Source organism: Cokeromyces recurvatus, assembly GCF_025118155.1.
Source record: "Cokeromyces recurvatus strain NRRL 2243 chromosome Unknown BX663scaffold_1, whole genome shotgun sequence".
Classification (NCBI taxonomy): domain Eukaryota; kingdom Fungi; phylum Mucoromycota; class Mucoromycetes; order Mucorales; family Mucoraceae; genus Cokeromyces; species Cokeromyces recurvatus.
This window is the reverse complement of record NW_026251387.1, coordinates 840,870-865,592: the sequence shown is the minus strand read 5'-3', so window position 1 is coordinate 865,592 and position 24,723 is coordinate 840,870. Positions and strand designations below refer to the sequence as shown.

The window sequence follows — 24,723 nt, the reverse complement described above, 5'->3', positions numbered from 1 at the left end:
AAGAAAAAAAAAAGACCACACAAAAAATCAATAAATATCCCCCTCCTCCCTTTTCCCCTAAATTTTATATAAAACATGCATTCTAATATTTATTACCTTTATTAACAAACTGCTAAATTTGACATTTTATCTGTTATGACAGTTATTGTTTCTGGTTCTCCTTTCTTCTTTTGTTGTCGTAGTCTATTTTCTTTCAAATTAATTAATTTACCAGGCTTTTCGTAATCATCAGAAAAAGCGTAAAACTCTACTAAATGACTCTCTTCTTCTTCTTCTGTTCTATTTTCTTCTCTTTTTTTATAAGGTTGATTTTTAATATAATTTGCCACGTTACTTTGAAACTGTAAAACTTTCAAGTAATCTAAAATTTGTAATAATTCAGAATCTCCGTTTAAAATAAATCCCTTTGAGTTATGATCAAATTCTTTAGGATGAATAGAATTGTAAGGCTGTAATTGTGTCTTTTTCGGTGAATCATCTAATAAAATTGTATTGGTTGCATCATATCTTCCACCAAACTGTTCCCATACTTTATCCAGGTCTTTTATCGTTAATACCTTTTGATGATAGTCTCTTGTAGACAAGCCAAAACTCTTTCTATCCCAAATGAGGGATATTTTTTCCTTCTTTTCCTTTGGAAACATACGACACATATTATGAACTGAATCTGGCTGAGCACTTGACCATATCATGATTTCAAAATTATCGAAAATGTAATTAAAAAATTTGTTACTATAGGGACGAACATACATCGAGCGTTTTCGTACTCTCGACACAAGGGTGCCATTTAGATCGAGAATCAAAAGTTGTTGATTCTTTAATGGTGCCTTTAATGTCTTTGAATCAACATGAACAATATCGAAATACGACTTTTTTGGTGCAAACCTTTTGGTCATTAGATGATCGGATCTATATATATACAAATATGTATATATATAAATATATATATAAAAAAAAGATATATAAAAGAGAAAAAAGAATTTTATTTTATTTTTTTCTTACGGGGAAATTATATCCGTTGTATATGAATGTATAAATTTATACATATAAAAATAAAAATAAAAACAAATAATAAAAATAAAATAAAAACAAAAAAAAAAAAAAAAAAAAAAGAAAGAGGGGAAACTATTTTTTTATCTGTTTTTGTAGTTCTTTTTTTTTTTTTTTAATTTCCCTTTCTTTTCTTTCTTTTCTTTCTTTCCTTCTTTCCTCTTTCCTCTTTCTTTTATTTATTATTTTTTTTTTCAGTTGAATTCTGTTATTTACCATGACAACGGAAGGAGATGTAGAAGTCATTAATTTAAATGTCAATTTAGATCAATTTAATAAAACAGAGTTAGTCAAGCCCGTTGTTATATTAGATAAGAATTATGAAATGGATAGTAGCAGCACGACATCCACAAATAGCCCTATTATTTCTTCTCAACAATTGGAAGAATTGCCAACATTATGTGCTTGTAATGAACTCATTTCTTCTACGGTTGATTGTTCAGATTGTGGACGTCCTGCCTTTAAAGCGCTTCAGCATCTACAGGAAGAATGTAACAAGTCTAGAGCGAAATTAAATGATTTAGAACGAGAGAAAGAAGTTTTACGTCATAAACGAATGGAGATAGATACAGATAAAGTAAATTTGGAAAATAGTTTGCAAGATAAGTTATATAAAATGAAGATGACTTCGAATAATATCCTTTCATTACAACATGATATCAAAATCTTGGAAACAAAGTGTAAAGAAGAAGCGACTCAAGTAGAAAAAATTCAACAATCAAAGGAAAACGTGAAAAGAGAGCTTGAAGATTTAACTCAGCGTCTATTTGAGGAAGCAGATAGTATGATTAAGGTTGAAAAAGCAGAACAACACATACTTCAAGAAAGGAATAGTAAATTAAGGGATGAGCTCGATTCTGTTCAACTTGAATTAAGAGAGGCACAAGACGAGCTAAAGTTAATAAGAAAAGAATTAGAAAGACAGAATGAGAACAATTCAAGTTATTCTTTAGAGTCACCAACGTCACCGCCAAGATTTCATAATGAAAATCACACGCTAAAAATGGGGAAAGATAGTAATGTGATGGATGCATACACTCGTGCACAAGTAGAGACTTTGTTAATGCATGGCGTTGAATTTGGGCTTCAAATGGATACACTGGAGGATGATAAGACATTAATGGATTTTAATGACTTTATACAACTCTCTCAAACGACACCTTTACGTAAAATAAATTCTTTAAAATACATGAAATATTGTATTCGAGAAGATATTGAGCCTTGTTTACGATTTGGCCCGAATCCAAAGATGGCTAGTAAGAAAATCTTAGACGCCATCTTAGTAAAGACTTGCTTTGTAGAAGAATGTCCGAATGGATTTGTGATTGAACAAGCAGAACGACAATTAAAAGAAGAAGCAACTGCAACCCTTTGGGAACGTTTTACAACATCATCTGTCTTTCTTGGTTGTCAAGCATGTGGAAGGGAAATAAAGGATCTAAAGGCAAGACCAGACATATTGAAATATCGTTTTCGAATTTCTTATTTTGATGAATGGGCCTGTATTGATCGTTATTGCCGTGACCGATTACTTGCAGTAATCGAATTCTATACCTTTATACGTTATCTTCGTAATGGTGCCTATAAACATCGTTCACTTCATGAATTATACCAACAAGCAATTCGACTTAAATTACAAATGTTACTAGCAAAGTAAAAATTTAATTTTAGATATTTATGTAATATGCTTAATATTATTTATTTATTTATTTATTTATTCATTTATTTATTTATTAGAATGGGTACTCTACCAGTCATGTTAAACAATTGTGGAATTAACTCAGAAAAAATTGCATCTGCTTTTCAAGGTGAAGATATTAGTAACAGTAGTTCTATTTTATTTTCATCAGAATCAGTATCTAATATTGAACGAACATCGAGTTCAACAGAATCAACTATTACCTTTTCAACTGTAAAATCATCAAGGACATCTGCATCTTCTTCTCAATAATACCTCCTCTTATTTTATGTATATGTATATGTATTACTGCCTTAGTTTATGAAACTATAGTACAAAATTCCAAACCCTTTCTCTAAAAGAAAAGAGTCATATTTTCTTCTTAAAAAAAATAATAATAATAATAATTCTTTTTACGTCTTACATTTTTACTTATTACTAGTATTACTTTTAATTGCTTAACTTAATAAAGAACTATCCTTTAGTCTTTCCCCTCCCCCCTTTCTTTTGTATATATACAGTAATAAACAAGCTGATCACGCTGCATATTTGTTTAATTAAAATCCCTGCATACATGTTGGTAAAAGTTTGTAAATAGAATGTAACGTTAAATAGGAAACAAAAACAAATGTGTATACAATAAATAAAAAGCACAGGGAGAGAGTAAAATAAGTGATGTGCAATCCGGCTGGTGGATATTGTTGGTAATTGTCGTCCACAGAAAAATAAAATTATCGATTACACAAAAAATGGTTGTTGGTTAATTGTCGAAAGACGAGATTTAATTTTGTCCGTTAATGCAGTTCCTTTTGTCGTTCCTTTTTTTTTTCAAACTTTTAAGATCTCTACAATGACAAAGAATGGAATGGACAACCCTTTTAATGAGTATGCTGAAAGAGTTTTTGATCCCATAAAAGGTGTCTTGACAGAAATTACTTACTAAACCCAAGCATTGTACTTGAAACAATAACTAAACTGGCTACAAGAGTTATTTAGTTAATAAACCTGTTGAAAAGATTAGTATAGTGAAAGAGGCTAAAGAAGCAAACACTTTAGACGATAAGTCTACCAAATTAGCAGTTTATAACACTTATACAGACAAGCAAAGAGGGGATTTTATTGATAAAATGATTGAAAATCCTGAAGAGAAAGGAAATATCACTAAATTTTCCAAAGAACTCTTGATTGACCACCCATGTACTGCGGGAAAGGTGGTGGAAAACATACCAAAAGATGGGGGGATGAGATGCTCTATAAGAAATCAAAGAATAATAGTGGATCTAAGAGTATTTTCACTGTGAAACATGAAGACTATATTAAGAATTTGATAGATGATGATTCTCAGCTCTTTGCTGATGACATTATAGAAAAATTGACTAAACAATTTCAGGCCTTTTCTATATCAAAGTCGCAGCTTAATCATCATTTAAGAAATATTATGCAGATTACTGTCAAAAAGCCTCATTTTGAAGCCGAAGTTAGGAACTCTATTGACAATTTAGAGACAAGATACGAATGGTTTATGAAATGGAAGGATAAAGATCTGGAATATACAGAAAATTGCATGTTTATTGATGAGGCCAGGTTTCATATAAATATGAGAAATAACTGGGCTAGATCACCAGCTGGAACTCACACTGTGGTTAAAACTGCAAAAAAAAAAAAAAAAAAAAAAAAAAAAAAAAAAGAGCAACTTTTCACTCGGTTATTGGAGCCATCCATTCGTCTACTAAAACATGATATGATTTTATTAATTAAAATATGGTTAAGCTCTATGAATTAAACCTAGTAGCATCTTTTCATCCTATCATTCATTTTATATAAAAAGCGTACCGTACTGTACGCTTTTTTTTTTTAATCATTCTTTTTTTCTTCATCCAACTATGACTAATTCTAACATTTTAACATATTACGCTCATCTTGTAACAAGCAACAATTCCTTTGAAGGTAAGTCAAATGTTTTCTCTCTCACACAATCATATTTTAGAAGAATCAGAACATAACGTTACTAATTACTTACTACTAAAAGAATACGTTCCTGGAAGTAATTTAATAAGCAAGGCTGTATTAACTGATACCAGAATTATCGGTAAAAGTTTCGTTAACGCCCCCCAGAAGATCAATATACCGTTGCGCCAAATGAATTCAGTGAATACCCTCCAATAATGATAGAGGTTCAAAAGGATGTTAATGAAAAATACATGTGTCGTGCAGTAAAATATTCTACTTTGGTATATGAAAAATATGAAAAAAAAAAAACATCCAATTGTTTTGATAGTTGGTGTATCCAGCATAACCGCGTCAATAAACGACATACTAGCTCCAGCCACAAGTCATCCATTTAGTAAAAAAATTCCCAGTCTGTTTTGGGCAAAGCGTTATCTTTCAATATCATCGACAACGCTATCAACAGTTCAATCAACTGAACAGTTAGTTCCTTTAGCGGCTATTGGTTTATTTTTGTGCTCCCAAAAACTTTGTATAACTCATCTTGTTAGTGGTAGTCAAGATACAAAGATGAAACTTCTATACAAGATAGCTATGAACAACATTCAACAATTACTTGGTGAAGAAGAAGAGACAACAAAAGGAATCAAAGCAATATGTGACAACACTTATGTCCCAACTTGAAAAAAATTAAGAGCTGTAGCCAGAATGGTAATACTGAGTCCCCTGATAAGGCGCTTCTATATGTCGAAAATGTTTCCATTTATTTGAATAGACAAAAAAGAAAATTTACAAATGGAAGAGATGGAACATCCGTCCCAGAAACTCCAGCCTTAAAATATTTGCAAAATAAGGATATTGGACCAAAAGAATATCACGAAGCCAATTGTTATGATTGTAGTTGTCTTTATAACTAGGTTAATAGAAATAGGCCATCATTTATTTAAATAATAAAGATGTTATTTAAATAAAAATAGTGTATTGTATTTCACAGCATAATGTTTATTATATAACATTCAGTTTTAATAACAGTCATTGTTAGAGTAATAATTATACTATGTAATTATAAAAATTCAATAAGGCTATGATTGTTATATGCTTTTACATAATCACTTACATAAGTCATACATATTACATATGCATTTATAATGTTGAGAATTATTATGTAATAATATCTTAGATGATGATAATAACAGTAGTATATAAATAACTGGTATTGGTTATAGCTGGAATATTCACTGTGAATTAATATTAATGCGTTGCTTACCTCAGAAATAATAATTAGTAACAGCGACAGCTCAGGGAGAATAAAGATAAAAATATATCTTATTACAAGCAGAATTATTCGGAAACAATATTTACACATAATGCTTTATGTTAGCAGTATTCACTTCTCCAAACATACTTCTATTAATATCACTTACCTTGCAAGCAAAAAAAAAAAAACATATAAATAGCTCTTGTCATTTTTCCATATTATTTTTTCTTTTAATAAACTATACAGAGTTTTCACAGACTTGTCTTTTCTGTTTTCTCTTTCCTTATCTTTCGCATTTAAAACTGATATCAAAACATTAAATGAGAACTATTAACTATCCACAGTTTACATGAATTCAGATTAATACAGTTACATTTTATAAGAGAAAGAAGGCCTAGTGATCAAAATTAGTTTGATTTATTATAATTAATATCGACTTTACTTCTTGTATACGCACAAGCAAACCAAATATATATATATATATGTATATGTATATACTTGGATACAGTATTTAACTCAACTTGATTATAAAAGAAAAGGTAGTTTACAGTATCTTTGATTTTTATTTTTTAAATTTATGTAATAAAAAAATAAAAAGTTATTCGTTTTATTATGCTTATTTTCTATCTCGTCTTCTTTTTTCCCATTTAACTGAGGTCTGAATAAGCTTAAAAATCTTACGAAGACAGTTTTCTGGAAATAAAGAGCAATGATATTCTTGTTCGACACAAGTAGTAATGTCTCTATTCAATAAGTGAAACGTAGCTTCTTTATAATTTTGATTTTTATATCCACAATAAACGATGATTAAATAATGACATAAGGTAATCAGTGATAAACATGAATCAAATAAAATGGACAGCACCTTTACAAATGGATTGAATTAATTTGGTTTTGTATTTACCGATCACTAAATAAATAAATAAATAAATAAAAAAGGAGGGAGGTGAAAGCCAAAATTTCTTGAAAAGCCTTATGAATTCTGTATCTTGTATAGGCTCGTCATAATTCATATCAATGATAGACTGACTATCCATTAAAAATATAGAATTTATTTATGTCAAACTTAAATCTCGGGTAGTTATTTATACTGAAAGTTCTATTGAGTTGCGCGAAATTATTTTTGATCAATATGAAGAATAATTTCTAAAGAAGGTATATATCTATAGTTAATCATGTTTAAAATGTTATTCATAACAAAGGTTAATAAAAGAAAAATGTTAATAAAACGTACAAAGTTATTGAAGTTAGTTAAGGAGAGAAGTTCAATATGTATTTACATAAGCTTTCTTATGTCATCTTATCCTCTTTTTTTATTGAATTATGTTAATATACTCTTGTTAGAATTAAATGTTTGTATGAAGAGAAATTATCATAATATGTCAAAAAAACTTAGTTTATAGTATACTTGAATAATTTATAACGTAGTGCACATATTGATCAAGTATATAGTATTATCTACTCTGACGAATATTTGAAATTTGAACTAGTTTTTCAAGTTTAAATAAATATAAAATGCTGAAAAAGACAAGTCGCAACGACAGTGTATATACCGCTAATGAGAAAAATATTAATTTACACATATAGTGTATATGTCAATCTTTCTATAATATGTAATTTCTTTTTATACGTATAAATATCATTATCATATATGCATTATGCAAGTAGAAAACAGGTACATAAATTAAATTAAAAAAAAAAGAAAAATATTAGGAATATCTGACCGTTAAAATATTTACCTTTTCTTTTCTTATAAAATAAATCAGCAGGTAATTCTCTTATATAGCAGCACTTTTTTTTTTGTTATGAATAATCGAAATGAAGATAAATCTATTACAATTTCTATGACGGAGAAAATAGTAAGTGTATTTGAATTAAAAAAAGGATTACAGAATGTTTTGTGTATATTTTTATGTCTATTTTTTTTTTCAATAAAAGATTACTACAGCACATAATAATATTGCCTCTACTTCTTATGATATAACTCACCATCATGTTTTAGAAGAAAAAAAACCAATTAAAAATAATAATAACTATCGTCTTAGTAAAGGTATACATTCAATTATGAATAAATCTGATAGAGCTATATTTTATCAAAAGTATAAAGTATATATACAGTAAGGTTCTTTTATATAATTTACTCAATGTGTTTATACTGATTAAGTTGCATACATGTTTGTAGTTTTTTAACTTGGTTACTATTGACTGCATTTGTTTGTGTTGCATTTGTTTTACAGATACCAAAAGGCTACAACCAAGAGTTACTTATACTAGGTATTGTGTATACATGGATTTCACTTTATCTCTTATTTTGTTATATGTCTACTACTATTATCACTGATCCATGGAAGAAAGGTATTAAAATTATGTCTAATTTTCTATACGAATATTGTAATCAAAAATGGCGAACGATATGCCTTGGTATCTGTCTAGTTATTATAGTCACTGTAACTGTATTTTCTTTTCCAGAAAAACAAGAATCACCTCGAATACGTCGACTAATTCCACTTTTTGGAATGTTTATTTTTATTTTTAGCGTCTACATAACTTCAGTAGTATGTACAAATTATTCAATAGTATTTTTTTTTTCTTTTTTTTTTTGACTGACTGACTATGCATACACTCGACTTTAAGCATCGTAGATTTGTTCAATGGAACACAATTTTTATAGCGTTATTATTACAATTTGTATTAGCATTGTTTGTATTTAGAACGTCTGTGGGACATGATATATTTCAATGGATAGCGGGTTTTGCAGAAGGATATTTACACAACGCAGGATATGGCGCCGCATTTTTATTTGGAGAAACAGCTGTTCAAGCAAACACATTTGCTTTAAATGTGTTTCCTGCTATTATATTTTTTGGATCTACAGTACAAATGTTATATTACTTGGGAACTATTCAATGGTTATTAAAAAAGCTTTCCATTATCTTTATTAGTATCTTGTCAATTTCAGGTGCTGAATCTATTGTAGCAGTTGCATCCGTAAGTTGAAATATGTGTAGATGAATTAATCTTGCTACTTAATTAATATGAAATATGTATATATATATATATATATATATATATATATATATATATAGCCATTTTTAGGAGCAACTGAAAATGTCCTTTTGATAAAACCATTAGTACCCCAATTAACAAAATCTGAAATACATCAAATTTTAACTTCAGGCTTTTCTACTATCTCTGGTTCAGTGTTATATGGATATATTGCTATGGGTATCTCTGGACAGGCATTGCTTACATCATGTATTATGTCAATCCCTTGCTCCATAGCTATTTCTAAACTGCGTTATCCTGAAACAGATAATCCTGTTACAAAAGACAATGTATCCATTTCCTCAAAAGTTGAAGAAGAAGGGGAAGGAGAAGGAGAGACAGCAAATATATTGCATGCTGCTGGGAAAGGAGCTGAAGTAGGCATCAAGATCGTCCTACTGATTATGGCCAATATCATTTCAATATTAGCTATTTTATATGCAGTAAATGGATTTTTGACATGGCTAGGCAATTTTTTAAACATACAGAACCTTACTCTACAATTGATAACAGGATATCTATTTGTTCCAGTAAGCTTTTTATTTCCCAAGATATACATATATATTATTATATACTATACTAATTAATTTATATTATCTTGGTAGATTGCTTGGCTAATGGGTACAGATAATAAAGATTTAGTCATTGTAGGTAGATTAATGGCTACAAAGATTTGGTCGAATGAGTTCATTGCATACAAAGAAATGACAGCTACTTATGCAGGCCAATTATCAGCAAGATCTCAAATAATAGCAACCTATGCTTTATGTGGATTTGCTAACTTTGGTAGTGTTGGAATGCAAGTAGGAGTTCTTAGTACTTTAGCACCATTACGTTCAGGTGATATATCATCGTTAGCCATTTCTGCATTAATATGCGGAACACTTAGTACATGGTTGTCAGCTTCTATTGCCGGAATGCTACTATAATATCCTATTCAGCGTTTAATTCATGAGAATATACGACGATTTATTATGTGTATACATTTATACTGTAATAAAACTAGGTCTAATTACTCTAAAGCATCTACAAATAGAACTATCAAGCTAATATCGACATAAAGCTTTAAAAAAAAATTAAAAGAAAATATACATATATAAATAAATCAAAGAGCTTTGTTATCTATTTTCATAACAAGTTATATAGCAAGGTATATTTAGTGAGAAGATTGTAAAGGAAAAAAAATGAAGAAATGTAGAACTACTAAATGAATCAAACAAGTAAATTCAATATTCTAGTGAATATTATTTTAAAGAACTAATCAACTTGAGTTTAGCTTGTTTAATAAACTAAGTCCCCCCTTTTTTTTTAACCAACTTCAACAAATTATTAAGTGAAGTTGGATGCAGCATATTACATAATACATGATGCTTTTATTACTGAACTGGTTTTAATATCAGCTTCATTTTCTCTCACTAATCTATTGTGTGTAGTTGAACAGTATCTGATCTTACTTTAGACGAGTAAGCATACTATATGACTTTAATTCTCTTTTTGTAGCGATTATCTAACTTCTTTATTTTTAAATATTTTGCTTTATTGTTTCTAAAGTTCATATTCATATTTTATAATTCGAATCATTACTATCTTTTTTCTCTCCATTTTTTTTTTAGCCTTGTCAATTTAGATAGGCCTTGCATGCATTCCTGGTTGTTCCTAGTAATTTTATTTGATATAATTCATAATTTATAACCGCCGCTAAATAAAATAAAATAAAATGCCATTTATTTATTTATTTATTTATTTATTTTCACTTATTTATTTATATATAAATGACTAGAATTTTTGAATCAAGAAAACCTGAACCATACATTAAATCTTCTTGTAAAAAGTGTATTACACCTATCGAGTTTTATCCTGAAGGGGAATCAGTCGGACAAAAAGTTTCAGTCAAATGCTGGGCTTGTGGTGAAGTTGAAACATACACAGTAGTCGAACCAACAAAAGACAACAAGGAAAATCAATCAAAGTCATCAGGAAAGAAAAATGCCGGTAAACATATCTATCCATCTTTATATATATACATGTAAAGAGAGATGTGTCTCTTTTTTGTTGTAATTTGAAATTTATTACATTCATTACTGATCTTGTTTTTTTTTTCTTAAAAAACAGATAAAAAGCCTATATCAACTGGCTATTATGATTTATTAAATGTTCCAATAACTGCAACACAAGAAGAAATTAAAAAAGCCTATCGTAAACTAGCAATAAAATATCATCCTGATAAAAATCCTGAGGACCCAGCAGCAGAAGAAAAGGTAGAGAACAACAACAAAAATAATTGTCACATGTTAATATATACATTTATATATATTTTTAACAGTTCAAAAAAATATCTGAAGCGTATCAAATCTTATCTGATCCAAAGTTAAGAAAAAGATATGATGAAGTGGGTGAAGAAACTGGAGTTAAGCCAGACGGAGGATTTGGTAATATATTTATTAAGAAAAGTACAGTCATAGAAAAGAAAACTTATATTTTCGATCTATAGTTGATCCAGAGGATTTCTTCAAAACAGTATTTGGAGGAGATCGATTTACGGATATTATTGGTGAGCTAACTATGGGTAGAGACATGAGAGAAGCAATTGAATCTGCTGAAGAAAATGACAATGATAAAAATTTATCACCTGAAGAAAAAGCAACTAAAGAAGCTCAGAAGGCCGAATTAGAAAAAGAGCGTACAAAAATACGTGAAGAACGTATTGAAACTTTAAGTGTAAAACTTAACAAAAAACTGGATCTATATAATACGCATGGTGAAGAAGAATTTAAGAAGATAATAGAAATAGAGGCGGAAGATTTGAAGTTGGAGAATCATGGAGTTGAGTTATTACACACAATCGGGAATATTTACATTACGAAGGCGAATCAGTATAACAAAAAGAGCTCTATGTTTGGGTTAGGTGGTACATATTATAGTATTATGGAGAAGGGGTATATCTTCAGTCAAACAGTAGAAGCTCTTAGGACTGCATATAATTTACAAAGCACTTTTGGTGAATTGCAAAAAGCTGAGGAGAATGGTGTATCAGAAGAAGAAAGGGGTAAATTAGAAGAAGCAGCTGCCACAATGGTTCGTTATAACAAAATAGTAAGCAAAATGAAAAAAAAAAAATAACGTTTTATTTTTTTTTTCATTTTTAGGGTTTGAAAGCAATGTGGAAAGGATCAAAACTTGAAATTGAAGGCGTATTGCGTGATGTTTGTGATAGAGTTTTAGGTGATGCAAATTGTAGTAAAGCAGAAATTGCCAATAAGATTCATTCGTTAAGTCTAATTGGTACTATTTATCAACAAGTGACCTTAGAGGAGAAAAGTGAATGACAATCATTCTAAATTTTTGCACTCAGCAATTAGAATCAACTTTAGTGAGTGAGAAAGAGTCATCAAACTTTTTATTGGATAATACATAATTTGACTTAAAAAATATTTAAGTTTTTCCCCAAGTTGTTTTCACTTTTCTACTTTCTACTTTTTCTATTAAAAAAAAAAGAAATAAACAAACAACTATAATGCCAAAGTCTATTACACCTCCTTCTGCTACTTTCGATTTCTCTTCTATGGGATTTCAATACAGAGATGTTAATGGGTATGTAAAATATACTTGGACTGAAGAAGCGGGCTGGAACAAAGGTACAGTCGAAACTGACCCAATGGTAAAAGTGCATATGTGTGCTACAGGTCTTAATTATGGACAACAGGTACGAACAAAAAGGAGTATAATGTACATGGGAAATAAAAAAAATAAGCGTTTATGTATTGTATTTAGTGTTTTGAAGGTATGAAGGCTTTTCGTGATGTTGAAGGTCGTGTACGTATCTTCCGTCCTTATGTGAATGCTACAAGAATGGTTCGTAGTGCTGAAATGGCTTTTATGCCTCCAGTTCCCGAAGATCTCTTTGTTGATGCTGTTCGTCGATGCGTTGAGCTTAATCTTGAGTATGTTCCTCCTAAAGAAACAGGTGGTTCCCTTTATATTCGTCCCCTTCTTTTCGGTAGCGGGCCATATATTGGTATGGGAGCTGCTCCTGAGTTTACCTTTGTTGTCTTTGTTATGCCCGTTGGTTCTTTCTATACAGGTGGCGTTAAGCCTGTTGACGCTTTAATCATTGAAGACTTTGATAGAAGTAAGTTAACTAATTGACTTTTCCCTAGGAGTTTGTAAGCTTATTTTACATTACAATAGGTACACCCAATGGTACAGGTGGAAGTAAATTAGGTGGGAATTATGCTCCTACATTTGGTCCTATCTTAAAAGCAAAAAAGGCCGGATATGCCCTTACTCTTCATCTTGATTCTAAAACACATACATATATTGATGAGTTTTCTACATCTAATTTTGTTGCTCTTACTTATCCAGGTAATAATCATTATCTATTTTATGAACCTATTTTAATATTAACTAATATTATTTGAAAGATGCTAATGGAGTGCGTACCTTTGTCACACCTGATTCTAAATCGATTTTGAGATCCGTTACTCGTCTTTCACTTGAAGATATTGCAAAGAAGATTGGTTGGAAAGTTGAAGAGAGGCCTGTTGCTTTCTCAGAAGTGGAAGAAGGTAAATTTGAAGAAGTTGCTGCATGTGGTACAGCAGCTATCATCACACCTGTAAAGAAAATTGTACGTGGTAATCAGACTATCTTGATTGGAAGTGGTGAACAAACAGATATTGGCGAAGGTTTTAAGAGACTATATGATGAATATCGTGGCATTCAAAGTGGTGAAATTGAGGATACTTTTGGTTGGATGTGGCCTGAAGAAGGCTTATAAATTATACCTAAATTAAATAATAATAGATATATAAATAAATATAAGAAGGTATTGTTTTTATAATTGCTACTTGCGATACAATTATATATTCTTTCTTGAATGAAAGTTTAAATGTCTTCTTTCTTTATGTATTCCAAGACATTATTAACAGTTTAAATCTAAGAAGTATGCATATCTTATATTTCACATACAAAGTAAATCACCTCTTTCAAATCATCATTACTTCCAACATAGATAACAGTAAAACTAATACACTGACAAGCTAATAATGAAGTAGATAACGAAATAGGTTCATTAAGAATTATCCCTTGATTGATTTATTTGATTTCCCCTTTTGTTTAGATTTATATAAGAATATTTATACCTCCAGAGGATCATCCATAAAAGCTAGAGTCTTTATAATAAATACTGCAATTTCTAACTTAAGATATACAGTCTTTTTAGTTGATGATGATGAAGGAGCATTGAGATATAAGTGAGTCAAGTTATGAGTTGCTCGAAATGAATGTACTCAGTGTGAGACTACTCATATCTTTCGTGAATAAGAATGATGCATAAGAATAAGATAAAAATAGAACGAAACTGCATTTGATGATAATATCAAGAATTATTACAGATATACTCATGTCTTTTGTATGTATTTATTTTTATAGCTAATACATGTACTTTGAGTGAGATCAATTATTGCGCGTACTAGCATTATTCTTAGTTTGTCCCCAGCTTGACTTACAAAAGTTATTTTTTATAAATTTATATTCAACAGAATAATAATAGAAGAAGGTGTATTTTTAGATGTAGGACTTTATCTACTATTTTTCTTCATAAGGGTAAATACATTTAATCTGTGTATAGGTAGAATTATCATAATAATGCACTATATGTTTTATTATGACTATTTATCTTATTGAATTAAGTCACAAATCTTACAGCCATGACAGGTACGTCATCAAAGATTTGATCTATAAACGACCAGTTATGAATGTTATACCACAATTCTTTCTTTGAAGCCTTTAACGATCCACTTTCATATTCCCTTAGTAATGCATGTACTGCAAACTTTAACCAATCAAAATCATGGTGTTTGCCTATATTGTATTCAATTTCCCAATGTTGTCCTTTAGCAAAACTTTGGCGGATTTTTTTCGGTAGTAGTATAGTTGAACGAATTTATATAATCGTGTACTTCATTCGGAATCGGTATACTAGTATTTGTCACGTTTTCTTCCTTAATCTCCTCTAACTCCTTTTCAGTAAATATGTCTGATCGTCAACGTCTATGATAAACGAATTTGATAGACTATCGACTTTTTGCTAAAATTATATAAAGCTTCTTCCACTATCTTTCCCGGTTGAAAGTACCCACTTGTGTGCAACATTCAATCTTGAATAGCTTTTCTCCAATTCAGGATGATGTGTGGGTCCCCTTGTCCAATTGGGCTTCAAATAATTAACCAATTAAAGTTCAAAAACCTGACCAACGTTTTCAATTGACAGTGGACGCACTGTATATAAGTGATGCCATACTGCTGTCTTCTTGTTGTCCTACTCTTAAACTGGACCCTATCCTCTGGCTACCTATGACTACCTCGGAACGGAACTGTGTATTTTACTGGTGCCTTGGTCGGCTATCTGGTGGTAAACCTAAGGAATGTATCTTTCACCTGTATCACAACTGAAGTCGTCGCCATGCTTTTGAATGTTTGCATATTCACCACTGCTTGTACTTTCCTTCCTCAATTGATGATCCAATATCATTCCTTTTCAATTTGCTTCCCATTGCATAAACCTCGTTGTCCCTCCGATTGCCTCGGTTGGTTTACCCTCTGGCCTGTCCTATGTTGAACTGGTTACCCAAGTCATAATGTGAGTCTGGTTTCTTTTTGTTTTTTTTCTTTTTTCATTCTATCTTTTTTTTTTTTCCTTATTATGTTTTATCTTGTTTCTATTATTTTGCTTTTTTCTTTTTCCCCTCCTGTCTCTTGGGATGTTTTTTATTTTTATAACCATTTCATGGCCGGCTCGGGCAATACAACACATTTCACCACTACATGCTTTTTGCCAAAAATTTTTTTTTAAAAAAAAAAGCAGAAAATAGATTTTTTTTTTTTTTTTTAATTAAAAAATCTGACAACATATTTTGAGTATCAGCACCAATCAAAATAATGATAAAAATTATAAAATTAAAATTAAAAAAATAAGCCCCTCCTTTTTTTTTTTTTTTTTTGTTTATTTGTTTAATTAAACATATTTAATATGGCTAAAACGTTACGTTGGCCGATTATTTCCTTATGCCTTATCATATTTTTATTGTTTTTTTCAGTGAATTTTAATCAAAATAATTACTTTACAACACAAAAGCTACAGGAGTTGAACACATCTTCCTTACCCGATACTTTTAATCAACAATTATTCGTACAATTACATGTACAGGAACCAGGTATAAGTGAATATATCATTATTATTACTCTTATTTATGTTCATTATTTTATATCTTAGAATTAAATGCGACAAAAGTTAAAATTATATCAAATGATTATGATATCGCAATAACACATCCTTCATTAGTATGGACAGGTATGTTATATTATATATGCATATAAATATTAGTTTATTTAGATTTACTTATTGTAGAATATTTGTATAGAGCAAGATTTAGAGTTCTTTAAATCAGCAGCAGGTGAAACAGTGTTTTCCCAACTTGCCCTTATCCCTGAGGCACATGAAAAGCCTAATTTTGCTACCATGACAGCAGCAGAAAGATTATTTAAAGCCCTTTTTATGTATTTTGACAAGATATTAACAAATGATCCACTAATAGCTGTAGCAGATGATCCAAGATACAAATACACTTGGGAGTTATATAAGCGACTTGAAAGATCATTATATCCTTGGATTTATCCTTATTGGCAAAATGTATTTCACATCAATAACCAGACACTAAACGCAGATGGTAGCAGCAATAGGGGCATTGTTATTTGTGTTGGCAATTCTCAATTTAAATTCGCTGCCTCTACTATACGTGCTATTCGAGAGATCTTCCATTGTGACTTGCCTATTGAAATCTTTTATATCAACGACAATGATCTCTCAGAGGCTAAAAGATCTTATTTTCAAAATGAATTTAGTCATGTTACTTTAAGAAAACTAGAAGATTATATCGGAAGATATTATACAAGATTTGGTGGTTGGGCTATGAAACCCTTTGCTATGCTTGCAAGTCAATTTACTGAGTTAATCATGATGGATGCTGATGTTTATTTCTTACAAAATCCTTCTATCTTATTTAATGATACTGGTTATCAAACAGCGGGCAGTCTTTTCTTTTATGATCGTACTCTTTTTCCTAATTGGGAAAAGGGACCCAATTGGCTAAGGTCTTTCTTACCTACGATGAGTTCACTTGTTCCTAATACACGTTGGTTTAAAGGCTTGTCTTCTCATGAACAAGAATCAGGTATCGTTGTGATCGATAAACGTAAGTCTCTATTGGGCTTACTATCTACATGTAAATTGAATGGTCTTACAGAGCGTGATGAAGTTGTTTATAAACATGTTCATGGTGATAAAGAGGTAAAAAAGAAAAAGAGTTTAATAATTACGATAACTATAATATTAAAATAATGATATGATCAGACTTTTTGGATAGGGTATGAAATTATGCAAACCCCTTATGCATTCATTAGATCATTTGGCGCTGTTATTGGAGGTATGGGTCGTGGTGGTAATGATGGTGAACGATATCAAGTATGTGGAGTACAACTTCATTTAGATGCAAACAAGAAGCCTTTATGGTTTAATGGAGGTCTTTATAGAAATAAGCATGCACACACACTTGAATATTTGAATTTTACTCATTTCGCTGAAGGTGATAATTGGGAGTTTGCTACTCACTGCATTCGTGATACAGATAAAATTCAAGAAATTGATCCTGAGCAGAGAAGGGTTGCTTTAACTACAGTTGAATTTGATAAAAAAAGAGCTAAAGATGAAGAATTACTTAATCAGGGCAAATGGAGACCAAAAGACTATAGCACGCATAATTAGACTACAGCATCTTATTATTATTTATCGTTCGTTTTATACGTTATTGAAGGAATAAAATCATAATTATTGGAATTTAGATAAACGGCTTACACTACCATTGTCAAAGCTATTTTCAGGTCCACAGGAACATTTCTTCCAAATAGACCTTTTTGCTTGGGCAATGCGAATAAAACAAATTAAAACGATAACTGATATCTTTCCAAAAGTGTACTTGATATTTATTTAAGAATAAAGCAGTCCTCTAAGGATTGTATAACTAGATCTGCCCATCTTTCATATAAAAAAAAATATATATATATACCTTCCTCTTGATCAATAATGTTACAATAAGTTTGATATTAAAGGCTTTTAAAGAAGCTAGTCTTTACAATCTGAAATCCATTTCACTAGAAATAACATCAATTCATAATTTCTACGCTTATCTAACGTAGCTGCTAATAGACTTCTTTCTGGTTTATCAATAGCTGGATGTTTATGTAAAGTATCTGCCATTAAGCGAGACTTGGAATAAAAACTCTTCTGTATTATTATGAATATCCCTCAAGTTTTTTTTTTTTTTTTTTTTTTTTTTTTTTTTTTTTTTTTTTTCTCCTAGAAAGATAAGCTCTGCATTTATCTGTTTTATTGCTATAACCATGGTCATAGATTGATACTTTTTTTTTTTAAAAAAATTTAACATCGGCTTGAGTCATAGAGGAAACCAATTCTTTATATTCAATTGATAGGTTCTCGACTGAGAAAATAATATAGAAATAATTGCACTTTTTATTAAAAACGTCTTCTATATTTCGTATTATTGTTCGCAAGCCACTTAATGTTCGAAGGTTCCTTTTTCCGATAAATGTAATGAAAGCAGCAGTTAAATATGGATTAGGTTGTTTAAATTAAGTAGGAGGGGAGGGGTATACTGTCATTTGTTATTATAGACTGGGATTGAAGAAAAGAAAGGTAATATTAGCTGATATTGTATTATAAAGAGATGTAAGAAATAATATAACAATAGATGATACTATTGTGAAGATATAAAGTCGTATTAAAAACTTCTTAAATAATTATGCCATAAAGCAGCATAGTAATTAACAATTTTCATTTTCCAATTGTATACTAAATTAGTTTAGGCCAATTCAAAATATCTTAATAAAAAAGAATGTAGAGGCAAATAGGACAAGCAAGAAGTATGGGGATATCATATAAGAAGGATGAATATTCCTAACCAAAAAAGAAAGCAGTCTATGCATAAAGAACAATAACTAGTATCCTTCAAATATTTTCAAGGAAATCATAGTGATTATTCCATTTGCTTAAAAAGAAAAAAACAACCCTTTACTCAATTGTAATTAAGTTATACTTTTATACCCCTTTTAGCCTTTATATTTATGAAAACTATAAAATATCTCATTTTCAACTTAATTCTGCAAGCAAATTGTCAATTTAAATCATCTCATTCCATTTTACGGTTAATCTCACAGTAGTTTTTGAAATTGTCTCTCAAAAAAAAAAAAAAAAAAAAAAAAAAAAAAAAAAGCTTCAAACTTTCTGAAATTAAAGCGAAAATACTGTGGCATATATATATTATTCTCTCTAAATATTCTATACTTGATATAATTTTATACAAAATAATATATTATTAAACACTAATAGTTTTGAAGATATTCATACCAGTGCTTGCTGTACTAATAACACAACCAGGTATTTGCTTATGGAAATGTAATTCTTTAATATCTTCTTGGCCTTGATGAACAAATAATAATTGAGGTGGAACTTCAACGCCACCGGTCGTTAAACGTCCTTCTTGTTCAGTATCAGGTTCAACCGATAAATCCCAAAGTGTCAATTGGTTATCTGCACCAGAAACAGCTAACACGGATTCTTCAGTAGGATGCCATTCAATAGATGTAATAGGAGCATTATGCCATTTAAATGTAGCAACAGGTGTAGGTTGAGAATTACCTCCCTTGAATGTACGAAGATCCCACACACTAAAGATGCCATCATCATGTCCACTTGCCATTAAATATGATGCTTTTTTATTCCATGTAATCACGTTAACATCTGAATTGGATGCATGAATGCCAACTGCAGAACGTTTCTTGTTTCTTGTGTCCCAAATCTTTACTGTTTGATCAGAAGAACATGATGCAAAGACATTTCGTTCAGTAGGCGACCATTGAATATCTTCAACAGATGATTTATGTTCTCTAAATGCAACATTTTCCGTATTAACGCCAGTAGGAGTTAAAATTGTATGATAAATACGACCATTATTGTCACCGGATAATAGGCTAAACAAACATAAAAAAATAAAAAAATAAGAAACACTATTTTTTTTTGGATAGATTATATATTAACTTACCGGCCAGTATCAAGACTAGACCAATCTAGAGCATAACCTTCTTCACGTCCATGATTATTAATAGTTACCAAAGGCTTCTTTTGTGGCATATTTGAAGATGTACCAGGAACATCTAAACTAGCTACAGCATCTGTTAAATCCCAAATATGAACTTTACCAGTTTCTGCCCAAGTAGCTGCAATATGCTTTTCTTGTTGTTGAGGCATTACTCTTAAGCGATTAACACAACCATTATGAGGAATAGATCTATACTCAAGAATAGGATCTTCGTCTAAAGCATCTGGGTCATCCTCATCATCAGAATCTATTATTTGTAATTATCAATACTTTGCTTTCCCTTTAACATATATGAATATATAAATGTATACCTTCTTGTTGAGTTTTATGCAAAGAGGACATCTTCATAACTAAAACTTCGTTATTTCTATCACCTGGAAGTGAAGTACCAGCAGCTACATATGCAGTTGCAGGAAACTAACATTATAAAAATGAGTTTAATATCTATAGTTCCATGCTGAACAATAACAAATACATACATTCTTTCTCTCATTACCCAATTTATCTTCTAAAATATCAAAACTTAAAAATGGAAGACGAACGTCCAAGTTATGAAGCATAACATAAACTGAAGGATCTGCTTCTAAAACTTCACCTTCTGCTAAAGGCTGGCCAGGCATATATAACTTTAAATCATCTTCGTTTCCTTCATCGTCGTCATCTTTTTCATCTACTTCCATACCTAATCATTTAGGCGTAAGTTATCTATTAAAAGTATCGTTTTCTGCTTGTTTTTTTTTACCGTCCGCTTCTGAATCAACATCAGCGCTTTCGACAATCTCTTCCTCCTCCATTTCATCTTCCCAAGCATCTTCAAATTCACCCATATCATTCTTTTCTTCCATATTATATCTAGAAGCTTCATTTCCGAAAGCTGTAGACTTATTCTGATTCCTTAAATCAGCTTGATCAGCTTGACGTTTTGACATTGTTAATATATTCTTTATGATAAAATAAAATAAATTAAAAGTGCATTTGGCCTTTTTTTTCTTTTTTTTTCCACAAACCAGAAAAAATTTAGACAGTCCTATGTGTGACTGTCAAACCCAGCCATCAGTTCTGTTGCACGCAGCAGCAGTTCTCATCACTAATTTTAGTCGTTGTCCCCATTGAGTTAACATAATAACATATTTAATACATTGTTAGTTACACCCTATTACTATTGTATTTATAACAAAGTTAATAGAAATAGACTATCATTTATTACATCCTTATTATCTCCAAGTACTTACATAAATCAGCGTATTCAAGAGTTCAGGGCAACTATTACTATTAGTGATAATAATTAATATTATAAGTCCTTTGAACTCTTGCTTTTATGTCCTTCCGTATACAACATAAAGAAGTCTTATTTCAAACGTATCCTCAAGCTTTGATTCTTTATCTTCTGTAGTATATGTAATTTAGTATAATAGATATGCATATCCCTCATCATAATCCATAATAACCCCTTGGATAATTTATCTTGAGAAATAAAGAATTTTTTGTTAGAAATATCTCCAAGGATAATAAATAACTACTCAATGCGAAATTTATAGAGAATTCGTCTATATTCAATTTTACATCATAAGAATAACTATTGAATGTATCCAGTTTTTGAATTATTATTATTTTCATAGAAGCTCTCATAATAGCCTTTTTATAGTCTTTTCTTAAATGTTCCCATATTTTGTCGTTAAAGATGTAAAAGGAATAATGTTACATGTTAATATTTGCAGGAATTCCAACTAAATTATATAATTCATATTTTTAGATTTTTTTTTTCAGCTTCTATTTTTTCCTAAATAAATAATAATAATCTATTTTCTACAAATAGATTAAACAATCATCATTTTGTCGACAGATTATTCACTGGTATCCATTCCTTCACCTTCTTCGCTTCATCAGCGACAGAACTCAATCCATGTTAAGCAACAACAATTCCATCGGAAAAATTGGTTGAAGAAAATGTCATCAATTCAGAATAAAAAACGAGTTTTCATCTCAACGAGCATAATCATCATTTTCCTTTTATTACTATGGGCATTTATACCAAATGATTCTTATCAATCTATAATTCAGTTTAGGAATATTAATTCTGGTAATAAATATACTTGTGTATTTTTGCGGCAATGATTGTATAGGCTATACTCTCTTTTTTTTTTTTTTTTTTTTAACCTATATTACCAGTAGAAGTTACACAAGACTTACTTTCAGAGCATTGTTCAGTACCATTTCCAGGAAAGCCACTCATTCAATATGCAGTTATGGTTGATGCTGGTTCTTCTGGTTCCCGTGTTCATATTTACAAATTTAATTTTTGTAAAGAGGAACCAGAGCTTGAAAATGAAGTCTTTCATATGTTAGAACCTGGTCTTTCTTCGTTTGATGATCCTGAAAGAGCAGCAGACTCCTTAGAAGAACTATTTCAAATTGCAGTTGATAATGTTCCCCTAAAATTACAGCGGTGTACACCTATTGCTGTTAAGGCAACAGCTGGATTACGTCTCTTAGGGCAAGAGAAGAGTAAAGTCATTTTAGATACGGTACGTAGAAGACTTGAAACACAATACCTTTTCCCTATCTCAAGTGTAGAAATTATGGATGGTAAAGATGAAGGAGTTTATGCTTGGATCACGGTGAATTATCTTTTAGGAAATTTTAAATCATCCTCTTTATCACGATCTGTAGCAACTTTTGATTTAGGTGGTGCCTCTACGCAAATCGTATTCGAACCAGAATTTCCTATCTCTGCTGGCAAAGGTATAAAACCTGGCGACCATTTATATGAATTGGATTATGCAAATCATCGATATAATTTATACCAACATTCATACCTTGGATATGGTTTAAAGGAAGCGAGAAAAATGATAAAGACAAAAGTAATTGAATTATGGCAAGATAGATTACCTTTTGGGCAGATCTATCATCCTTGCTTGCCCGAAAATTATACAGAAGTAATTAGTTGGAAAAATGAGAGTATATCGACGGATATTCAACTTATTGGTACTGGTGCTGGACATGCAGCTTGTCGTGGTATTATCGAAAAGATATTTAATAAAGAAAAGGTGTGTCCATTAGCACCATGTTCATTTGACGGTATATACCAGCCTCCTTTAGAGGAGACATTCATAGATCGTGATTTATACGTGTTTTCATTCTTCTATGATTTAACACAACCACTAGGACTACCTCAGGAATTTACTGTACGCGAGTTTGGAGAATTGGCAAACCGAGTCTGTAGTCGTGATATAGAGGCTCTTAAACATGTACCTAATGCCTTGCATATCTTAAAAGAATCACCGGATTATTGTCTAGATTTGACTTATACACACGCTTTATTGCGTATTGGTTATGATATCTCTCCTGAACGTATAGTACGTACTGCAAAGAAAATTAATAATGCAGAGACAGGATGGTGTTTAGGTGCTTCTATTGCTATGCTTAATAATAATCAATTATGTAGAGTGTAGTAGTTACAAATAAAACTTTTATTTATTTGATGCCATAAATATATACATCTGTAATATAATGCTTGCATACATACATAAAAAAAAAGGGGGGGAGCAATGCATAAATTAGTTAAAATGTATAAATAAATTAAATTAAATAAAGGAAAAAAAATACACCTTTTGCCAAAATGATGTCGCAAGAAAAAAAGTAAAAAAAACCAGTGTTGCATACTGGATTTTGCAGTCATTTTGCGTTGGTGCGTTACCATGTCGATTTTTTTTTTTTTTTTTTTTTTTTTTTTGGAGACACTGTCTGTTTACCTCTTTCCTCAAATTGCCATAACAATGAGTAAGGCAAATAGAATACAAAAACCCAAGCTGAAACTTATTAACAATGTCTTCTTTTTTTTTTCTAATACCAGAAGAGTTGTTACAATACAAATTGCCACGCGACTATATGCCATGTACGGATCAAATTAGTAAAATCGTGGCTAAGAATCAGTTTACTATCGACCTGATTACCACCTCGCTTCTGGGAGTCCCTGCAGGCACCTATATAACCGGTGACAATATGTTTATCGATGATACAGAGCGTGACATTCTCTATTTGCCTCGTTCAGCGGATTTTGCCAACTTATCCCCCGTAGTAGTGGAAATACAGCACACAGTGACACGTGAGTTTATGTGCCGAGCTGTCCAATACTGACTGAACGTGTACAAGCGTTTCCACATCTTCCCAATCCTATTCATCGTCTGTATCTCAAAAACAGAATCCAAAGTCCTTAGGGACCTCTTCAAACCTATCTAAAACAAGTCTTACCTCCTGGAAACACCTTGTTGCCACTTCGTAACTAGTTGCTTCATGCTGACCAAACAGAGTATCGATCCTTTTATTGACAATCGTGATATCAATACATTGGACCCTTTGGTTGCCTTTGCCCATTTTTTGATGTCTGGTCAGCAAAGTATCATCAGTATTGACTGATGGGATGACCCAACCGTCACAAAACTGTACTTGGTCGCTATGGAAATGGTCAAAAACGACAGGAAGGCAGAGAATGACAAATTGGAAGCCTTACGAAC

At 30.8% G+C, this 24,723-nt stretch overlaps 12 protein-coding genes across 12 annotated transcripts; 9 read left to right on the top strand and 3 right to left on the bottom strand.

Moving 5' to 3' along the window:
* Nucleotides 1-101: 101 nt before the first annotated feature.
* BX663DRAFT_482055 (NLI interacting factor-like phosphatase-domain-containing protein) lies at nucleotides 102-896 on the bottom strand (the record flags this gene model as incomplete). The annotated part of the gene is made up of 2 exons (XM_051524390.1): nucleotides 102-190; nucleotides 212-896. The coding sequence occupies 2 exons, from the start codon at nucleotides 894-896 to the stop codon at nucleotides 102-104; spliced, it is 774 nt and encodes a 257-aa protein (XP_051387763.1).
* A 271-nt stretch (nucleotides 897-1,167) lies between these two features.
* Nucleotides 1,168-3,223, top strand: BX663DRAFT_557024 (uncharacterized protein). The gene is made up of 2 exons (XM_051531748.1): nucleotides 1,168-2,703; nucleotides 2,788-3,223. The coding sequence occupies exons 1-2, from the start codon at nucleotides 1,268-1,270 to the stop codon at nucleotides 2,999-3,001; spliced, it is 1,650 nt and encodes a 549-aa protein (XP_051387762.1). The 5' UTR covers nucleotides 1,168-1,267; the 3' UTR covers nucleotides 3,002-3,223.
* A 760-nt stretch (nucleotides 3,224-3,983) lies between these two features.
* BX663DRAFT_418897 (uncharacterized protein) lies at nucleotides 3,984-4,289 on the top strand (the record flags this gene model as incomplete). Its single annotated transcript, XM_051522379.1, has 1 exon — nucleotides 3,984-4,289. A coding segment is annotated over one exon (306 nt), but the record flags the coding sequence as incomplete, so codon positions are not given.
* Nucleotides 4,290-4,381: 92 nt separating this feature from the next.
* On the top strand, nucleotides 4,382-5,359 carry BX663DRAFT_539207 (uncharacterized protein; the record flags this gene model as incomplete). Its single annotated transcript, XM_051530706.1, has 3 exons — nucleotides 4,382-4,675; nucleotides 4,758-4,817; nucleotides 5,007-5,359. The coding sequence occupies exons 1-3, from the start codon at nucleotides 4,612-4,614 to the stop codon at nucleotides 5,357-5,359; spliced, it is 477 nt and encodes a 158-aa protein (XP_051387760.1). The 5' UTR covers nucleotides 4,382-4,611.
* A 2,349-nt stretch (nucleotides 5,360-7,708) lies between these two features.
* On the top strand, nucleotides 7,709-10,277 carry BX663DRAFT_491964 (Na+ dependent nucleoside transporter C-terminus-domain-containing protein). Its single transcript, XM_051525153.1, has 7 exons — nucleotides 7,709-7,792; nucleotides 7,872-8,050; nucleotides 8,116-8,488; nucleotides 8,568-8,921; nucleotides 9,020-9,508; nucleotides 9,584-10,198; nucleotides 10,255-10,277. The coding sequence occupies exons 1-6, from the start codon at nucleotides 7,739-7,741 to the stop codon at nucleotides 9,905-9,907; spliced, it is 1,773 nt and encodes a 590-aa protein (XP_051387759.1). The 5' UTR covers nucleotides 7,709-7,738; the 3' UTR covers nucleotides 9,908-10,198; nucleotides 10,255-10,277.
* Nucleotides 10,186-12,304, top strand: BX663DRAFT_482050 (X-domain of DnaJ-containing-domain-containing protein; the record flags this gene model as incomplete). Its single annotated transcript, XM_051524389.1, has 7 exons — nucleotides 10,186-10,198; nucleotides 10,420-10,441; nucleotides 10,759-10,970; nucleotides 11,091-11,236; nucleotides 11,302-11,407; nucleotides 11,470-12,071; nucleotides 12,125-12,304. The coding sequence occupies 7 exons, from the start codon at nucleotides 10,186-10,188 to the stop codon at nucleotides 12,302-12,304; spliced, it is 1,281 nt and encodes a 426-aa protein (XP_051387758.1).
* A 94-nt stretch (nucleotides 12,305-12,398) lies between these two features.
* BX663DRAFT_10648 (branched-chain amino acid aminotransferase) lies at nucleotides 12,399-14,159 on the top strand. Its single transcript, XM_051521477.1, has 5 exons — nucleotides 12,399-12,681; nucleotides 12,750-13,059; nucleotides 13,185-13,340; nucleotides 13,400-13,803; nucleotides 13,894-14,159. The coding sequence occupies exons 1-4, from the start codon at nucleotides 12,493-12,495 to the stop codon at nucleotides 13,753-13,755; spliced, it is 1,011 nt and encodes a 336-aa protein (XP_051387757.1). The 5' UTR covers nucleotides 12,399-12,492; the 3' UTR covers nucleotides 13,756-13,803; nucleotides 13,894-14,159.
* A 505-nt stretch (nucleotides 14,160-14,664) lies between these two features.
* BX663DRAFT_424576 (uncharacterized protein) lies at nucleotides 14,665-14,898 on the bottom strand (the record flags this gene model as incomplete). Its single annotated transcript, XM_051522442.1, has 1 exon — nucleotides 14,665-14,898. A coding segment is annotated over one exon (234 nt), but the record flags the coding sequence as incomplete, so codon positions are not given.
* Nucleotides 14,899-16,533: 1,635 nt separating this feature from the next.
* On the top strand, nucleotides 16,534-17,799 carry BX663DRAFT_425671 (mannosyltransferase putative-domain-containing protein; the record flags this gene model as incomplete). Its single annotated transcript, XM_051522502.1, has 2 exons — nucleotides 16,534-17,325; nucleotides 17,389-17,799. 2 exons carry the CDS (start codon nucleotides 16,534-16,536, stop codon nucleotides 17,797-17,799), a joined length of 1,203 nt encoding a protein of 400 aa, XP_051387755.1.
* Nucleotides 17,800-19,357: 1,558 nt separating this feature from the next.
* On the bottom strand, nucleotides 19,358-21,163 carry BX663DRAFT_491954 (WD40-repeat-containing domain protein). The gene is made up of 5 exons (XM_051525152.1): nucleotides 20,952-21,163; nucleotides 20,689-20,891; nucleotides 20,521-20,626; nucleotides 20,153-20,456; nucleotides 19,358-20,081 (listed from the first exon to the last, which is right to left on the bottom strand). The coding sequence occupies exons 1-5, from the start codon at nucleotides 21,136-21,138 to the stop codon at nucleotides 19,427-19,429; spliced, it is 1,455 nt and encodes a 484-aa protein (XP_051387754.1). The 5' UTR covers nucleotides 21,139-21,163; the 3' UTR covers nucleotides 19,358-19,426.
* Nucleotides 21,164-21,982: 819 nt separating this feature from the next.
* BX663DRAFT_464116 (nucleoside phosphatase GDA1/CD39) lies at nucleotides 21,983-23,900 on the top strand. Its single transcript, XM_051524010.1, has 2 exons — nucleotides 21,983-22,289; nucleotides 22,379-23,900. Exons 1-2 carry the CDS (start codon nucleotides 22,157-22,159, stop codon nucleotides 23,659-23,661), a joined length of 1,416 nt encoding a protein of 471 aa, XP_051387753.1. The 5' UTR covers nucleotides 21,983-22,156; the 3' UTR covers nucleotides 23,662-23,900.
* Nucleotides 23,901-24,094: 194 nt separating this feature from the next.
* BX663DRAFT_411838 (uncharacterized protein) lies at nucleotides 24,095-24,346 on the top strand (the record flags this gene model as incomplete). Its single annotated transcript, XM_051522300.1, has 1 exon — nucleotides 24,095-24,346. A coding segment is annotated over one exon (252 nt), but the record flags the coding sequence as incomplete, so codon positions are not given.
* Nucleotides 24,347-24,723: the final 377 nt, after the last annotated feature.

Coding starts and splice junctions, on each gene's coding strand:
- BX663DRAFT_557024 (XM_051531748.1), top strand. CDS start 1,268: ATGACAACGGAAGGAGATGTAGAAGTCATTAATTTAAATGTCAATTTA. Junction 2,704..2,787: donor TTACAAATGTTACTAGCAAA/GTAAAAATTTAA, acceptor TTTATTTATTAG/AATGGGTACTCTACCAGTCA.
- BX663DRAFT_491964 (XM_051525153.1), top strand. CDS start 7,739: ATGAATAATCGAAATGAAGATAAATCTATTACAATTTCTATGACGGAG. Junction 8,489..8,567: donor GCGTCTACATAACTTCAGTA/GTATGTACAAAT, acceptor CTCGACTTTAAG/CATCGTAGATTTGTTCAATG. Junction 9,509..9,583: donor CAGGATATCTATTTGTTCCA/GTAAGCTTTTTA, acceptor TTATCTTGGTAG/ATTGCTTGGCTAATGGGTAC.
- BX663DRAFT_10648 (XM_051521477.1), top strand. CDS start 12,493: ATGCCAAAGTCTATTACACCTCCTTCTGCTACTTTCGATTTCTCTTCT. Junction 12,682..12,749: donor GTCTTAATTATGGACAACAG/GTACGAACAAAA, acceptor TATTGTATTTAG/TGTTTTGAAGGTATGAAGGC. Junction 13,060..13,184: donor CGTTGGTTCTTTCTATACAG/GTGGCGTTAAGC, acceptor CCAATGGTACAG/GTGGAAGTAAATTAGGTGGG.
- BX663DRAFT_491954 (XM_051525152.1), bottom strand. CDS start 21,138: ATGTCAAAACGTCAAGCTGATCAAGCTGATTTAAGGAATCAGAATAAG. Junction 20,627..20,688: donor TGGGTAATGAGAGAAAGAAT/GTATGTATTTGT, acceptor TTATAATGTTAG/TTTCCTGCAACTGCATATGT. Junction 20,457..20,520: donor GCATAAAACTCAACAAGAAG/GTATACATTTAT, acceptor TACAAATAATAG/ATTCTGATGATGAGGATGAC.
- BX663DRAFT_464116 (XM_051524010.1), top strand. CDS start 22,157: ATGTCATCAATTCAGAATAAAAAACGAGTTTTCATCTCAACGAGCATA. Junction 22,290..22,378: donor GTTTAGGAATATTAATTCTG/GTAATAAATATA, acceptor CTATATTACCAG/TAGAAGTTACACAAGACTTA.